Here is an 18,273-nt window from a genome sequence, read left to right on the forward strand (position 1 = left end):
GCTGGGAGAATTTAATATGACTGAGAAAGATAGTGGTTGGATCTTAACAGTGGCTTCCACGCTTTATTTTGTTTCTACCTTTGCGTCTGGGATAATTGGCTCGAATAAAAAGGTTTCTTACAAAGTTACAAATGTTGAACATTGTCAACTTAACCTGCATTATCAAATTTGAAATCAAACGGGATCACAGTTTATCAATATTTATACATGTCACTCCAAGATTCAACTTTTTAAATTATCTTTCCCCCCAGAATTTAAAGTATCTGTTGATTGTTGGTTTAGCATTGATGGGTACCAGCTCCTGCTTCCTTGGCAATAACTTTCTCGGTGAAACAAATATGGGAATCTACTTTCCAGCGATCATGATGAGTCTCATTCAAACGGGGAGCGGTTTAACACAGGTATAAGAGTATAAGCTCTTGATCATTCACTGACAATCAATAAATCGATACAAGATTAATTTAGATTTACTTGTTAATTGGTTAATTGGCTAATTGGTTAATTGGTTAATTGGTTAATAGGTTAATTGGTTAATTGGTTAATTTGCTAATTGGATAATTGGATAATTGGTTATTTGGGACCACAATTTAGTCGTACTAAATACAACCTACTCTTAGGCTGGCTCATAGGTAATCATGATGTGAAATGTGAATGGCACAGTTTCGGCTCTAGTCTACTGGCTGTAGCCTCACTTAAAACTGGTTGAATTTATCGTCCTGGAATCCGTCTTCATAACTGTTTAATGAGTTAATGGTTTTAATTCGAGTTTTACTAAATTGCAGGTAGCAGCTCTACCACTGATGATAGGACATTACATGGAACACACAAAGCTTCCAGAGAACCTGTCAAGTTGTCATATGGGCGGTTTATACTCGTCCTCATTCTTCTTAGGCTCATTTATTGGCCCTATACTTGGAGGATTTTTAAATCATGTATATTCATATGGTATGAGCTGTACTGTATCGGGTATTATCAACTTAGTATCGGTAGCTATAGTTTTAGGGCTACATATATTTTGTGCGGGATCCTTGTTGAACCCTTGGAATCGGCAGACGCAAAATATTTGAAACCGACCGATTTCATTCTCGGTATCATTCCTTTTGTTTGAAAAAAGGGTCCTGTTTCAAGATTGATTTTCGCGAAGTATGATATATTTCTATCTAAGTTATTAAGTTGTACGTTTTTATGTATCTACATCAAGTTAACCGTATTTAAGGTCGATATTTGACCAGGTTTTAACTTATCGAGTCGATTTTTTACTAGGGTCCATTACAAAGCCAAATTATGAAACTGAGAACTTCCATTAAGCAGTGAATTAATGTTAACGAAATATCATCTTTCAAAACATTTCCTTGTATTCGAGTCATCATATTTTTCGATCACTGATTGAATATGACAATTTATTGAATACAATATGATATTAATAAAAGGCAGAGAACATTAAATTATGATCTAGGTAAATGTAACTAAATAACTCGTTTTTCTCTTCACTTCGAAAGAAAATGGAAAAATAAACTTCAGTATTCCACTTTAAAAACGCAGTTTTTGGGATGAACGATTTAGCGTAACAGAGGGACTACGTTATATAGGCCTGAGGGTCAGTCCAAAAAAAAGGCTCAGTCCAGATGTGTGCCAAACATATTGCTAGTAGGAGATTTTATGCATTTTAGAGATGATGGAGACAAAATTAATGAATCAGATGATACTGAAGCTGAATAAGCATCATATGATCGAAATGGCAGCTCCTACATCGCTACCCCTATAATGACAATTTGGTGACGAGACGGTTATCATGGTACCACAAATCTATATTAATAATCTCAAGATGTGTGTGTCTGTCTGTTGGTCATTTCCGAACGGCTTAATCAAGAAAACAGTAAGAGTTATGGGGCTGATTTTTTCGGTATAGTGCCGACAAACCTCTGAACAAGCCAAATGATTAAGGTTTTTCAAATCGGCCGGTAGTAGGTGGTTTAATTGATGGTTTTGTTCTGCGAATGTGATATTAAAGTGACTAACTTTTTTTCCCTCTCTCACACTCTCTCTCACTTTCTCTCCATATTTACAGCTCCCCTAATTACTGCTTTGTACATAATTAGTTGATTTGGCAGTGGAGCCTATTAAAGTATTAAGTATTACTAATGGATACGTATTACGTGATGGGCGCTCAGAATTAAATTTACTCTAACACGGTCGGTTTCAACTGAGCGAGTTTATACATTTGCACAATTTTTATAACTTTTGCACTGTTTATACTTTTGCAATTCAACTACGATAGTGAAGTCCCGGCCGTAGGCACGGGTTACACTATTAATATCATAATATGACCACATTATCACAGGTACTGTCCCGCTGGTGCAGCAGTGGAGACCCAGTGCCCTCGATCTGGGAACGTACGGTAACACTAACAACGCCACCAGTGTGTCAAGTGTCCGGCTGGGACCTACTGCACGGGTTACATGACTAGTATATAATAATAATAAAGCTGAAGTCAGCCAGGCTGTTAAATTCGCCAAATTTTCGTCAAAAAGTACGCGAATAATTCGCCAATTTACAACTTCAAGTTTTAATTTTTAGGGCTGTTAAATTCGCCAAAAAATGCGCTGAAAATTCGGTAAAAATGTGGCTGTGGGAACGCGCAGCATTTTCGAGTCTAACTCTATAATCTAGTTGGATATTTGAATTGTGACGTTATAGTTCAAATCTCAAACTTACAAATCGCGACATGACAAGTAGAATAGACTGTGGAGGAAATTAAGTAATTCAAGTTTATTAAGAGAAATTAGTTTACTCCATAATTGCATAACGTCTTCGGGTATGAGCTAAATTTAACCCCTTGCGATCTTGGTAGTTGGTCAGTACCCACGCTATAGTCACTGACCAGTAACGACGCACCTGTTGCGGGAAGCATATGTTTTGGCAATATTCGGATTCCACCATACAAAGCCAACTATCGTGAACATTTTGATGCGGGCACATGATTTCCTGTTCCCGTATTTGGTATATTTTTTTACATGCGGCAATTTTCAGAGAAAAATTCGTATGCCAATTTAATTCGAATAATACGTTTAGTGCGAATTTAACAGCATTGGTCAAGTCAGCCCGACAACACCGGCATAAGTGCTCGGAAGCAATTAGGATCGTCATCGAGCTGCTGCAGTTATAATTTAAATTAAAGCATACTAGTGCACTAGTGAGCTAGTGCACTAGTACAGTGAGCTGTCAGCTGTCCAAAACGTTCCAGATAAGTTCAACATGCGAGGGTCCTAATTGTGACAGTGTGACACGCGCCTTCTAACCGTACCTACAAACAGTGATAATTACTGTAATTTATATTTATACTGTAATTTGTAGCGTTCAGGTGACTCTTAATACTGTTAACTACGAATGCAATCTGGCCGCTGGGCAGAGTTCATTTTCGACTGCTCATGCTCCTGATACGTTTATAAAGTTTCTAGATATTTAAATTCTATATTCTAATGACAATATTATATCAAACGTAGTTTTTCAGTTTCTAAATTCTAACGAGTTGTCAGACTTATAAAACATCCCAGCAGGTAACATCAAACATGGCAATAATCAGTTCAGGCGGAACCTCCTACCCAGACCTCTACATATGTATCTTCCTCCTCTTTCTAACTTTCCTCTCAACTCCACTCAACCTCCTAGTTATCCGACACAACCTCCTCAAACCACCCTCCCTCCCCCGGAAACTGTTCCTGGTCCTAGCCACTGCTGACCTGCTCTCTTGTATTTACATCCCTGTGGAGTACAGTATAGGAGGGTTGGCTGGGAGAGATATGAAGGTGTGCACTGAGAGATTCACTGTAATGTTCTGTGAGGAGCATTATGGATCTATGTACAGAGAAGCTACTGTGGGGGAAATAGTGAGGACAGCCATCAGGTGGATTTTTGCTTTGACTCCTTGTTATTTGACGGGAGTGTTAGCTATCACTCGGTTTTACCAGATAAAATTCCCTTTTGGACGTGTTAAAGAAGGACCTATACTGGGGGTCCTGGTTTTTAATTTAGGATACATCTGTATTGTGTTCATTTTGTTCTTCAGGAAGGGAGATGAGAGCAATTCATTTGCTGTTTTCTTGCCCCTCTTACAAGGCGTTTGGAATTTCGATCCCTCCTTTTTCGGCTACAGGATCCGTGTTAATGGCATGTACCTCTTCCTCATTTTCTTCGCATTGCTCCTACAAGTTCTGGCGATCGGAACTTCATTTCTTACTATCAGGGAGATGGTTCAGATGTACAAGAAACCCATGTCAGACACAGCCAGAAGGAACAGTGTTTCTGCTAGCCTGAAAATTCTGATAACCAATTTAGGAAGTTTTGCAACTATAGTAATCTACATTGTGAAGGCCTATGTTTCCAATGCACTTGCAGAGTCAGTTTCGGTAGATATCCCCTGGGAGGATTCCACGATCCTGGCACATGAGCAGATGCCTTGGTTTCCAGGATTTGTCATCTGTTACGCGGCAGTAGTACCAGTCCTGCTCTCCACCCTGAATCCAGTCATCTACATCATCTTTACACCGGGTTCCAGGAAGCTAGGAGGGATCCAGAGCCCTTCGGAAAATTCTACGCTCTCCGAGCAGAGGAAAACTGTTTCTCAGGTGTAACAAAGTGACAAGACATATCGATCACCGGACCATGGAAGTTCTTTTGAACGTTGATGTTGTTTTTCCCTTACAAATTAATATCCTAATAAAAAGGTCTAATAGTTATTTTCGGGGTACCATGACAGTGAAGACTGTTTGTTAAGTTTTCTTGATCGTTTTTTAGGAACATCTAAACACACTAATTGCGTGTCAGTTATAGAAAACACCAAGTGAAATAAACTCTAAGTATATCAATTGTACATAATATGTACTAAATTATGATTTTACTTAATTAATAATAATTTTACTTACTTTAAGATCAATATGTTCTGTTTATCTATGGTTATACCCGAGCGTGCTAAATCACTCTACAGTGATCGATGTTCGATTACTGTTAAAAACCAACTTGGATCGATGTATTTTCGGACGCTGATTCCGAATCACCCCCCATGACGTTACATAGGGTTGGAGATTACTAATGACACTACACTCGACTGTCACGTGACTCTTTTAACCCGTTCTCCAACTTGGAGAACACATTAAAACATAGCTCAAATTGCGTTACTCCGAATAAAAATATTGACCAGTTACGAAGGAACGTTTTTTCATTGAATTTTAGAAACAAATCTTTTGCTTTTTGCGCGCAAAAATTAATTTTTTAAAGATTTCATGAAAGCATTAGAAAGTTAGAACACGAAAAAACACAAAACGTTGAATGTCCGGTGATAAGGGAATGCAATTGTTTGCAGAATGTTCAAACCTGTGTGAAGTGTAGTGCATCTTTTGTGTCATCTATTTTAGCTGCTGCGGTAAAGTTCCAATTGTTTAGTTCCTGGTACCTATATGGATATGCAATATAATATAATAATGTAATTATTACTTAGGGAATTTATGAAGATAATTTCCTATTTTATTTGCGAGACCTTCAGCAATATTTAAAGTGTTTTCATTCAATTGCCTTATATTATAAATCAAACTGCTTGTAGAATCATGTATTTGATTGTTTTGACAAACCAATTGGAGATTGAAGAGTTGAATGCGGAAATGGCATCTTTTGAATCTCGTCCCCACCAAACGTTTTCACCGTAGCTGCCCTCTGAAAATTTTGCCTAGCGAAGAAATTCAAAAAAACCATTTCCATCAATAAAACAGTTGCGAACGTTTCAAAGCTTAAAACGAAACTTTTGGTGACATTATGGTCATCTTAGTAATTCAAAAAATTGCAAGAATTAAACAGAATTGTCTATTTCAAAATAAGAAAATCATTTTAATTTCGTAACAGTTTGCTCACCTGAATGGGACAACTCATTTTCACGTAACATATGTTCACTCCAATGCTGAGTTGTATATTTGACCAGCTTACTACTTATCCCGTAGCAAAGGTCTGGTGTGTTCTGCAATTAGGGTAACTATATTCTACTTTCTTATACAAATTAATAAATCGCCAATTAATCAACTATATCAATTCAGTTATCTTTATTAGAAGCAATAATTATAACATAAAGATAGCTGTCAACTCAGTAATTTATTAATATATGAAAATGTTTGACAATTAAAATGTAACGTTTTTGGGTTCAAAATTTCTAGGTTATGCTCGACGTATCAGCTAAGTCAAAATGAATACATTATAATTGTAATTTGATTATGCATTTTAGTTGTAATTTAATTTAATTGTAATCGTGCAACCCTATAACAGCTACTAATACAAGTGAGTTGACCTGGTGGAGACGTCTATACTGATTGTGGGCATTTAACACAGCCATTTCACGCTTGTTTACTTTAGTTTTACAGATGCAGTGACCTGAAATGGTAATAATGATATCGTATTTTATATCTATTTTAAGCGGGTAATATCCTGTCCAAACCCAGGATACATAACATGAAGACTTTGCTGCAACTTTGTATGAAAAGGATTAATAATACATGGATGACAGATGCAGATCTGTCTGAAAAAATTGATTTGCGAACTTTCAAAGGATTTTTGACATTTTTAAGTCCCACTATGTGTTTTTTGTGGCTGACCAACTTTTCCAAACGTTTCAACGTGTCTTAATATCACTTTTTACCGCTTTTATTGTTTGCCTAATATATTTAGTTCAGAATATTGTAGAACTTCTACGATATTCTCAACTAAATATATTTCTAGTCGACTAGAAGGCTGTGGAGTGTGGATTCAGCGACTTTATTTACAGTTACAACTACAAAAATACATAAGTATCTTACTTGTGTGAACCAACAAAGTAAAGACCAAAAGTACAAACATTCCCCTGTTCATGGAGATTGGAGATCAAATCATGGAATTGAAACAGAACAGTATATGACAGAATATAAAAGAAAGAAAGAAGGCAACATAAGACTAAAATTAGAGTAACAGAGTATTATTGAAAAGTTGACATGCCATATGTTAACTTTGTTGCCCATCACTTAATGTGATTGTTCCACACTTCATATTGTAAAGATCGGTTTCGGGTGACGGGTGATTTGTGGTTACAAACATTATTCCTTCTAATTTCATGGTTAGTCACGTAAACGGTTGGAAAAGGGAACGATAAAGTTTTGGAGCATTTACCATTTCCGGTCGCGTAGCAGTTCATTCGAGATTTTTCCATTTCCATATCTCTTTATTAAATTTGTAAAAAGAGTAGTAGGTAAACTGCCAGCTTTTTTTAGTTTTCTTTCTTTTTCTTTTGAACTACCAGCTTAATAATTTTAGTTAGTTAAGCTTTATGGAGATCAGTAAAACTGTTAAATTTTAAAATTTTCAAAAACATTTTACTAATTATCACGCTTTAAAACATGCAGATGATTCCTTTGGCGATGTTAATGGCGATCATGAACTCTGGAGGGATCGGCAGAAGAATAGGAGCTCCGGAGCAGAGGATAGCTTTCTTCAGATCGATGCAGGCTTTGATCCATTTCTGAAACATACAAGGGATAAGTTTGTTTATCAATTTACTTATTTTTGCTTAGAGACCGTTTAATGATTATATATAATTATAACGTAATAGGGGATGGTTTGGAAATACATACGCTATAATGTTGCTTCTACAAATCTACACAAACACTGTGTAAAATCAAAAATGGATCCCGGATAAGAAGAAGGTATAGATGGTTTTTTTTAACAAAAAAAAAACTTATTAATATTATGTGAACGATCCCCCAGGTTCATTAATATCAATTACAATTCATCCTGGGCCGGCGCCAATACTTAATAACATTTTTTGACCAGTTTATCATATATTTGGAATTAAAAATCTCGTAGTAAAGTAACAAAATAGGTATAATTGTTCCGATGTCTTAAACATTTTTAAAGCTGAGCTTACCTGAAGTTCGTTAAAGTCAATAAACTTTACTCCACCCTCGATATTATCGTCGATAACAGCTAACTTAGCCCTGCAAATACCATCAACAATATTAATAAGTCACAAAGTTTAGGGAAAATAGCTGAGCTGAGTAGTACATTTTTACATTATTTTGCGATGTTTAGTTTATAACTCCCCCCTTAATTAGTGCTAAAATCATGAATTTGAAAATAATGCAAAGATTATCAATCATTTGTAACGCTATTATTGGTTAAATGTAAAAAAGTAAGTGTTACTTACGCAGCCGCAACAGCGACAAGTAAAGCTACAACCAACAGGATCTTCATGATTGAAACTCAAAATAAACTCTTCCGAAATAATTATTACGATTTGATGTGGCAAGCTTTAATAGGGATTCAAATCTACTTCGCACCTTGATTTTAAAAGGTGGGAATTCGATCAGCTGTTGAAATTGTTAAATCAAGTTGTACCAGGTTTTGCCATCCTTTGTTCAAAAAACTGTGAAAATTCGCTATTCAATGTCATGGCAAAAATTTTAGACGCTTATTTCAATTACGGTGCGATTTAGGAGGCAACATGTGTTACCACGGTGAAAAACTTCGTTAAACGTGTGATTTAACTACATATTATAACACGTGTTCGACGTACTGACAAATCAATCAGACTTAAATCTGCACGTTTTTATAATAATATTTTAACGAGTAAGTTGTTCGGGTATTGTCAATATAATATGTTTCAGAATTATGTAATGTAACCTAATAGAAATATTTTAAATGGGCATATCCTGTCCAAACCCAGAATGCACTACATGAATAATTCGCTGTAACTTTGTTTTAAAAGCATTAATACTCCAACATGGGGAATTGTACGATTATTCTTCTCCAGGACGCTCCATTTTTATACCACCGCGCTCACAATCTACATTTTGCAGTATTCAAGGTCGTTTTAATTCAGCCTCCATTTAGTATAAAACCAAAGAAATTGGGAAAATGATATTGTGCGCTATTCAGATCATGCCACAGGGGTGCCATAGTGTAAAAAACTGCTGCTAACTGCAGCTAGCAGCAGTAAGCAGCAGTTAGCAGCAGTTAGCAGCAGTTAGCAGCAGTTAGCAGCAGTTAGCAGCAGTTAGCAGCAGTTAGCAGCAGTCAGCAGCAGTTAGCAGCAGTCAGCAGCAGTTAGCAGCAGTTAGCAGCAGTCAGCAGCAGTTAGCAGCAGTCAGCAGCAGTTAGCAGCAGTAAGCAGCAGTTAGCAGCAGTTAGCAGCAGTTAGCAGCAGTTAGCAGCAGTCAGCAGCAGTTAGCAGCAGTTAGCAGCAGTTAGCAGCAGTTAGCAGCAGTCAGCAGCATTTAGCAGCAGTAAGCAGCAGTTAGCAGCAGTGAGCAGCAGTTAGCAGCAGTTAGCAGCAGTCAGCAGCAGTTAGCAGCAGTCAGCAGCAGTTAGCAGCAGTCAGCAGCAGTTAGCAGCAGTCAGCAGCAGTTAGCAGCAGTTAGCAGCAGTCAGCAGCAGTCAGCAGCAGTTAGCAGCAGTTAGCAGCAGTAAGCAGCAGTTAGCAGCAGTTAGTAGCAGTTAGCAGCAGTTAGCAGCAGTCAGCAGCAGTTAGCAGCAGTCAGCAGCAGTTAGCAGCAGTCAGCAGCAGTTAGCAACAGTTAGCAGCAGTAAGCAGCAGTTAGCAGCAGTCAGCAGCAGTTAGCAGCAGTTAGCAGCAGTTAGCAGCAGTTAGCAGCAGTCAGCAGCAGTTAGCAGCAGTTAGCAGCAGTTAGCAGCAGTTAGCAGCAGTCAGCAGCATTTAGCAGAAGTAAGCAGCAGTTAGCAGCAGTGAGCAGCAGTTAGCAGCAGTTAGCAGCAGTCAGCAGCAGTTAGCAGCAGTCAGCAGCAGTTAGCAGCAGTTAGCAGCAGTAATCAGCAGTTAGCAGCAGTTAGTAGCAGTTAGCAGCAGTTAGCAGCAGTCAGCAGCAGTTAGCAGCAGTCAGCAGCAGTTAGCAGCAGTCAGCAGCAGTTAGCAGCAGTTAGCAGCAGTCAGCAGCAGTTAGCAGCAGTCAGCAGCAGTTAGCAGCAGTGAGCAGCAGTTAGCAGCAGTTAGCAGCAGTTAGCAGCAGTTAGCAGCAGTTAGCAGCAGTCAGCAGCAGTTAGCAGCAGTCAGCAGCAGTTAGCAGCAGTTAGCAGCAGTCAGCAGCAGTTAGCAGCAGTGAGCAGCAGTTAGCAGCAGTGAGCAGCAGTTAGCAGCAGTTAGCAGCAGTCAGCAGCAGTTAGCAGCAGTTAGCAGCAGTCAGCAGCAGTTAGCAGCAGTCAGCAGCAGTTAGCAGCAGTAAGCAGCAGTTAGCAGCAGTTAGCAGCAGCTAGCAGCAGTTAGCAGCAGTTAGCAGCAGTTAGCAGCAGTCAGCAGCAGTTAGCAGCAGTTAGCAGCAGTCAGCAGCAGTTAGCAGCAGTCAGCAGCAGTTAGCAGCAGTCAGCAGCAGTTAGCAGCAGTTAGCAGCAGTCAGCAGCAGTCAGCATCAGTCAGCAGCAGTTAGCAGCAGTTAGCAGCAGTTAGCAACAGTTAGCAGCAGTTAGCAGCAGTTTCTTTGCACTATGGCACCCCTGTGATGCTACTAAAAAACCGAAGGGCTTTGACAAGCCGTCAGCTTCAGCCTTGGATCACTCTAATTAAATTAGCTTGACATTCCCAATTAATTAAGATAGCATTAAAAAAACTTGTTATGCTTCTTAACTAATGTCAAGCTTATCATTTTCAGTTATTTTTTAAAACGTCGCTGTATTATCCACACTTTAAATATTTCATTTTTCCCAATCGCGATAACAAATGAAAACAATGCTATTATTTATTTGCACAAATTCTAACAAATCAAAAAAATAAACTCAATGGGTGAGAATGTTGAATCACTCGATCACCAGGCCACGTGTTAATCACCGCAGGTCACGTATTAATGACACATGTGCTCGTGACGGCAGACCCCATCATCGCAACGGATGGTTCCTGAAGGACAGTCTCCATCGGCATCGTCATTGCAGTCTCCGCATGTTCTCGGACAAGCCTCCTTTATCAGCGAGTATTTGCAGAACTTCTCTTTGCAACCTGGAGGTGATACCAGGGGTTATATTTATGAAGGAGTCGTTTGAACATGCAGTTGACGGAATATCAGAAATTTATGATGTTTGGCAAGCTAAACTGATGAAATGTTATAATATTATAACATGTTCCTAAAAAGACTAAAAAAGAGCATTATCACTTGTAGCAAACACGGAATAATCCGGATATTGCACAAACATCTATACCCTCAAGTAACTAAAGTAACCTGTGAAAGTCTCCACACAAGGTTCAGGATCAGGACCAGGATCAGGTCCCTCGTCGTCCCCAGCGTTATAGTCAGTCGCCCTGTCTGATTCGTTATTGTCTTCGCTACCTCTCCTATAGGAGAGCACCGCGTATCCTACAAACCTGCGGCAATGTTGTTGTGTGTGCAGTCGTTACGAAACACTATTTCATTATATTGTGGGTTGTTTAAACTTTTAAAGGGTCAACATCAAAAAGTGCTCCAAAAAGGTAATTTACAGAAGTTTAAACGTCCCTCCATTGTAATTTCTCGCCGTCATCTCCCCAACCATTCATAACGACGTGACCTAACACGTGACCTAACACTATGGTAGTCACGTGACACTATGGTAGTCACGTGACACTACGGTAGTCACGTGACACTCCTTATATGGTTGTATTTTATTACCTGTGGAAAGAACACCCATCGTAGTTTCTCGCAACCTTAATGAAACCGTCATCTCCCCACTCTGATCCCCAGGAGTTCTTAATCAGGATGTATTGTTCAGTGTAGGCTACCGCGGTCAGAGCGTGGTTCGGAAAACTGGGATTAGACACGGTTAAAATACTTAACAGCTGTATTGTGCGGTCAATAAAGCTTAAATCAAAATAAAAATCCAAATCCAATATAAACAGACTAACTAAACTGAGTGGTGGAAAAGCAAAAATAAGAAAACCTGCACATCTTACCTAGTTCTGGTATTGTCCCGGTAAATCCCGGAAGTGTAGGCGAAGAAGGAGTCACGGACATTGATCGTCACTGCTAGGGGTCTCAGAGACAGAGCACGGATTGTGTGAACTTCACCCTCCTCTATCTCAACGTAGGCCTCCACGTTAGCACCAACCATAGAGTTGGGATATTCTTCTAAACTGCAACTACCATCAGCACCTTGGTAAGGATAATCAGCAGTGCTAGCTAGCTTTCCAGCCACTCGAACTGAATCCACACCATCCCTCATCCACCCGCCACCACAACCGTCTCTTTCCGGATAGGTACAGTCCAGCATCTGCTCCTCTGCGAAGTTTCGCAGAACACCAGTCTTGAGCTTGTAGGCACCCTCTAGGGCTCCCATGGCTCCAAACGCCCAGCAGGACCCACAGCTTCCCTGGTTCTTGATCTCAGTGACCGCTCCAACTCTTATCCAGGACCTGGCAAGAGGTTCATCGTCTGCAGCTCCATCGTCTGATCCTTCATCTTCTCTTTCTTGTCTTTTCTCCATTCTCTGAACGTTGGTCACGTTCAGACCAAGGAAGGAGTGACGTTCATCATCTGTCATGTCAGCAAAGTGGTTCATGCCTTCTTTCCAGGTGGAGTCTCCGTGGTTGTGGACGGAGATTTCCTTAGGTTAGAGTAATATTAATAATATGAAGTAATATATTCTGAAGTAAGAGTAATATTTTAGTATAGTTCTTTTAAATGAGATGGCACAGCATTTTTGTTATAATTTTTTGGAATATGGGGACCTCGAATGCTCAAAAATCGCGTTCAAAGATGATAGAAGTTGTAATTTTACGACGACGTGTTATAATTAAAACTTCACAAGCCTGGGACCACTACACAAGCCTGGGACCACTATTAGCCTAAGGGGTCATTCATAAACGAAAACTCAGACTCAAATTGTGAGATAATCTTAGATTTTGAGATCAAATTCGCTTTTGGTATTCGTAAAGTTAATATTTGCAGGGCTGAGTATTTCGTCGCTAGTAAATGCTCAGAGTTGGAACTAGCACTCAAATCGGTATTCATAAAGTTAGTATTTACTCGTCACCCAAAACTAACTCAAGATTGGTATTCATAAAGTTAGCAAAAGATCAAAACTCATGCTCAAAATGTGAGAACCGAATTCACATTCTCAAATCATTTTCTCACCTATTGCTCAACGACTTTTAACTTCCCTTCTAATTGATATTTTCACTTCAAATTTTCAGGGACGACTCCTCACTGCCAGTACAAAAGCTTTAATATATTTTGTCCCAATTGGATGACGTTTTTGCAAATTTTCCCAGAAAAATAAACACGTTAGAGTATAAGCTTCCTTGTAAGTCCAATATAGATGCGACCATTACGGTTAGTTAAAGCTAAAAATGGTGTCCCCACGACATTCAGGAGCCAAGTAACGCAGATCAGTCATCAATTCAAAAAATAGTTATAAAAAACCTCTTTGAAAGCTTTGGCTAGGACTAGCGATAAAAATTGCGTACCGAGATGATTGTAATAGGTTGAACAGTGAAAACAAACGTACACTGCTAATTGCTAATATGAAATGCAATTTCCAACCACCATTGATAGTTAACATATAATAATTTTTCATCGCCCAGAATTGAGCCGCTTGATTGAAGTCCTGAGTTGTTGTCGGGAAAATAATCCAAACATCACGTTTTGCCACAATTCTTTCTATTACATACTTCACAGTCCGTGAAACAGTAGGTTGGGAGACGCCGACTATTTCGGAAACCCTATTTTGGAAACCCGGGTCTGAAAAATATCGGAGACAAATCTCCATTTTCTGTTTATTTGTCAAAGCGCCTCCTCGCGTTTCACCGGAATCAGGTCCCAAAAAATGCCTGGCCATCCAGTCAACGGACGGTTCTTCAAAGCGGAACTGGGTTTTGTAGTAAAAGTCCGTTTGGGGCTGACGTCGGGTCTTGAATGTTCTAGTCGAATGTGGGGCCGGTGGTAAAAGAGGAAGTGCCATAGAGCTCAGACTTAACACAAGCTGAGTTCAAACTTCGTCAATTAATCAATAACAAAATTAATCAATAACAAAAGACACAATCATGTCGAAAACATGCCACGAACATGATCATACAAAAGTTCAGCTTAACTTTCTATCACTGTCGGTATTGGGTTAGAATAATCTGCTAGGTAATTATTGAGCATCGATATGTATTTAATAAAGTTTGAGAAATTGACGGCAAACCACAGTAAAACTACGGTGGGTTTCGGGAAACTACCGTGGATAAAAGAAAACTACAGTAAATCACGGTAAACCACTGTAAAAGGGACGTGAAATTACCTGTAGGGGACACAATATCGCACACGAAACATTCATTATAGATATCAAGAATGATTCTGAATTATCTTCGGAGTCAAGGGTGTTATCATTTTGCCGCCATTTCAAGATTGCGATATCACAAATTCCATCACAGACATATGCGGTACGTGATGTGCGAATGTCGAATGTACTCGACACAAATTTCCCTCGAAAATGTTTATTTCACATTCCTTCGATACATCGATGTACATCCGAATTTGGGTGTTTTCCCATTAACATAAGATGGCAAACAAAAGATCTGAATTAACCTGTCGTGCTTCTTAAAATACTGATTTGAGTATTTGAGTGCTAGTTTGAGAGCATTTTAGTGAGTATTTACTTGAATGTAAGTCATACTCACGATGAATTCAGCTTGAGTATTAGTTTTTACTGGGCAGTATATGCTCAAACTTTGTGAATACCGATTTGGAGACTCAGAAAAATCTAAGTAATTACTAGCGAGTATTTACTTAAGAAATACTTAGTTATTATGAATGACCCCTATAGTCACAACATCTACAAAGCTGCCATATAGCCTGACTGACAATTTTCTCGACTGACTGACAATGTTTCTTCTTTTTCCCCATTTAGAATACAAAGATTAGTACATTTTGGCTTATGATTAATATTATATTTTTACCTATAGTTTACCTAGATTATGAATAGTACCAATTGAGCATCAAATTATAAAATAAAACTGGTAATCTAAAAATTAAAGTTTTGACAAACCTGAGCATGCTTCCTAAAAGCCCTGAATCTCATGGATCTCTCTTCCTGGGAACTTCCTCGATGGTTTTTTTCCTCGAACTCAACGAAAACCTTTCCCATCTCACTCGGGTTCTGGAGCATGCTATCAAGGGTAGCATCATCCACCAAAACAGCAGCAACTGCTGCCAGCAGGATAGTTAGCACGGATACTCGAAGCATTTTGACACGAATACGGATTCGGATTATATTATTGGTGATGTGGATTACGGTCTTATATATCTAAAAAGGTTCATTGTTGTCGGGTGCACGTTCAAGCTGGGCGCGTGGCTTTGTTTACACGTGTTTATTGTTTATGATACTCCAGGTGGGGATACCTTTTCTCTCTATACCGTTTTCTCTCCTTCGTTCGATCGTACTACTGCAGCGCAGCCTTTGTTTTCTCTCAGCTCAATACTCTCTAATTGTTTGTCTTACTATATTAATATACTATATACCAGCTGTTTTACTATAGACTATTTACTACTAGAAACCCCTCAATTTTCAGTTTTTTGCCGCTGCCGGTAAGATTTCGTCAAGTTTAAAATATAATATAGATATGCCACCTGTTCCACCATCCACCACTTCGACAACTCTCCAGATGGTATTTATTGTTTATAGGACTCCTTTATGGTCTTTCAGAGAGCTCCCTTATTGTTTATAACTGGTAGACTGAAAACCGGATGCTAAACCTGTGATGTTTCAGCGGTTCACGTGCTGTTTATTTGTCTTCATTGCACTCTATAGTAGTAAATAAACTGCTGCTCTATGGACCGAGAACTCGAGGTAGTGCTCCAGTCCCCACCCACATCAATTGTTGAGGATCATACAATGCTTAGTGAGAGAAGCACGTGTCTGGGCAGACTGTTGAAACTTTATAGGGAAACGTAGGATCTTTTAACTTTCAGCTTCATCTCTCAGCGTTTTTAATAAATATAACGCGAGAAGATTGGGAAGCCGTGTAAAACATTAATATACCAGAGCCAACATATAAGTACGCCAAAATGTTGTGAAAAGTGCGACTCAGCACTTGCTTATAAGTATAATTGTTTAATGTGCGGCTTAGCGGAAAATTTTGCGAATAGTGCGGCTCATGTGCGGCGAATAATTGCGAAATGTTTGGCGAATTTTCTTAAGTTAGTCTTTCTGTGTTAGAAAGCTGCCCAAACATTACCAATTACTATAACATAATGTTATTGTTAGGTTTATAATTATTCGTATAAGTAAAGGAGTCGATCACATATTACGTAATTAGCCGATGGAGAAGGGATTTGTAAAATGAAGATTGATTACGGGTGGAGGGGATAAAAGTGCAATCGTTGGAATGTTTATCTACTCAGAAATGTGGTGTCTTTTACTCAAAATTTACACCATTTTGATTCTCAAAATGGAATAACCATTAATCATGCTACTTTACATTTTAAAAGTTACTCAGCACTCATATTTCATCGGAAATAGCATACATTTAGAAAATAGCGCTATATTTTATTCCATCTAGCTATGTCTTATCAAAAAAATAACTGTTTGGTGCTTTGGTCGGAATATAATTATATAAAATATTTGGCGCTTTGGTTGGAATATATAAAATATTTGGTATCGAGCTGCTGGTAAACGATTCATTGAGTCACTAGTCAATATCTTAATTAAGGTAGGTAAGGCACCGAAACTGTTTAATGTTTATTGCGGTAGGTACATAGGTATTGGTAAGGTACCGAATATGTGCGGTAAACGGCTTTAAGTGCGAATATAATGTGCGTGAGATAATTCCACGCACGACGCACTTATAATATGTTCCTTTTGTAACATATTATACTGCGCCATGCATTTACTTACATACTTAAATGACGCTATTAAAGTTTATATTATCCACAGTCTTCACTCAAGTTATAAATTTCAAATTAAAAATCGTGGCTTGAAATGCAGTGATAATTCATTCTTCAATCTGATACTGAGAAATACATAGTAAAGTTAGATTAAGAAATACATATTTAAATTAAAAATCTCCCCTTGGACCTCAATATTTCAAAAGGAAAAGTAAAGTAACTCATATAATACGAAAACTGGAATTGTTGATAATATTGAAGTTTGGAGCATATGTAACTTTGAGCATATTTATTGTGATATAAATCGAAATTTTACCCACTTCCTGATTCGCAAATTAAAATGGCTGTAGCTCATCGACAAAAAGGGAACAAAGGCCGACGTTAAATTGAATCTCGTGACCATTAGTGTTATCTCAATACCACTTGATCTTAATACCACGGTGTCACGTGTTCTTAATAACACAGTGCGACATGTCCGTATTCTGCACACCTCAGTCCTGGACTGCAAGCCTGTGAAAAATGATACTTTTATGATAAATTTGTTATATTCAGTTCGTTATATTCAGTTCTCTTTCATGATACAACTGTTAGTAAATGATAAATATGTTAGCTGCAGCTGCAGAACTAATATAAAATACCAAATCTCTTTACTTGACGTATGTCAATGTGTCCATCTAATAGATGTTAAATCAAGAAACTAAAACTCAGACTTGCGTATTCAATAAATACGCAAGTCTGAATTTTAGTTTTTTGATTTAACATATAGTATAAATACTTAAATACTATTTAAGTATTTATACATAAGTTAGATCTATCAATTACTATAATTTATAAATCACTGTCATTAGTTATAAATTACAGAATCACAGAAATCCTCACCCCTGGGCAGAGTATCTCCTTCTCCTGAAAGTGAACTGTGGGATTATCTGCGGATGTACTCCTACTTTTTCTTACGTTGTTATCTTTATCCAGAGAACTGCGAACTGGTACTCCAACCACTGATGTAAATAAATAGCTGCTCATTTTAAATTTTGTTTTTTAACAGCTATTTGTTTTTCTAACTTAGAAAACATAAAATGAAAAACGGAATCATCGAATACTTGGGTTTTATATGCAAGTTTTTACTCCATAAGTTAAATTATCTAAGCACAACATCATTAATGCAGTTCTATAATCTATAAGTTCAGAAGAGGCAACATAAATCATAATCAAACATGCGCAAAAACCTGCGCTGAAATCCTAACATTAGAGAATTTGTCAGCTCAGTGCTAAAGACTAACCCAGATATGCGAGAGACACTATAAGTATTACAATAACACTGCTACATAGCCGACCCATCTCCCGTCCCTTTCAATTTGACATAAACTGATGACAAGTCTTAAATTACAAATAAGTTCAAATTCGGTGACGATGAATTGTAAAACTA

At 38.2% G+C, this 18,273-nt stretch overlaps 2 protein-coding genes and 1 long non-coding RNA gene across 3 annotated transcripts in view; all 3 read right to left on the bottom strand.

Moving 5' to 3' along the window:
* The window catches only part of LOC134824785 (uncharacterized), a 46,244-nt gene extending 39,323 nt beyond the window's left edge, over positions 1-6,921 (bottom strand). The window contains exons 1-5 of the mRNA XM_063836760.1: positions 6,834-6,921; positions 6,329-6,411; positions 5,902-6,004; positions 5,625-5,706; positions 5,371-5,449 (exon numbers count right to left, since the gene is read on the bottom strand). Of these exons, the coding sequence (XP_063692830.1) occupies positions 5,371-5,449; positions 5,625-5,706; positions 5,902-6,004; positions 6,329-6,411; positions 6,834-6,885 (399 nt within the window). The 5' untranslated portion in view covers positions 6,886-6,921. The remainder of the gene's footprint in view (positions 1-5,370; positions 5,450-5,624; positions 5,707-5,901; positions 6,005-6,328; positions 6,412-6,833) is intronic.
* Positions 6,922-10,757: 3,836 nt separating this feature from the next.
* On the bottom strand, positions 10,758-15,231 carry LOC134825251 (digestive cysteine proteinase 3-like). Its single transcript, XM_063837405.1, has 5 exons — positions 15,010-15,231; positions 11,936-12,585; positions 11,655-11,789; positions 11,229-11,371; positions 10,758-11,008 (listed from the first exon to the last, which is right to left on the bottom strand). Exons 1-5 carry the CDS (start codon positions 15,205-15,207, stop codon positions 10,857-10,859), a joined length of 1,278 nt encoding a protein of 425 aa, XP_063693475.1. The 5' UTR covers positions 15,208-15,231; the 3' UTR covers positions 10,758-10,856.
* A 1,705-nt stretch (positions 15,232-16,936) lies between these two features.
* On the bottom strand, positions 16,937-18,208 carry LOC134824709 (uncharacterized). Its single transcript, XR_010161462.1, has 3 exons — positions 18,128-18,208; positions 17,727-17,845; positions 16,937-17,357 (listed from the first exon to the last, which is right to left on the bottom strand). It is a non-coding gene; the product is annotated as an uncharacterized LOC134824709 (long non-coding RNA).
* Between the last annotated feature and the right edge of the window lie 65 nt (positions 18,209-18,273).

The sequence above is a fragment of the Bolinopsis microptera genome, chromosome 13, assembly GCF_026151205.1.
Source record: "Bolinopsis microptera isolate Bmic1 chromosome 13, MBARI_Bmic_1.0, whole genome shotgun sequence".
Taxonomy (NCBI): domain Eukaryota; kingdom Metazoa; phylum Ctenophora; class Tentaculata; order Lobata; family Bolinopsidae; genus Bolinopsis; species Bolinopsis microptera.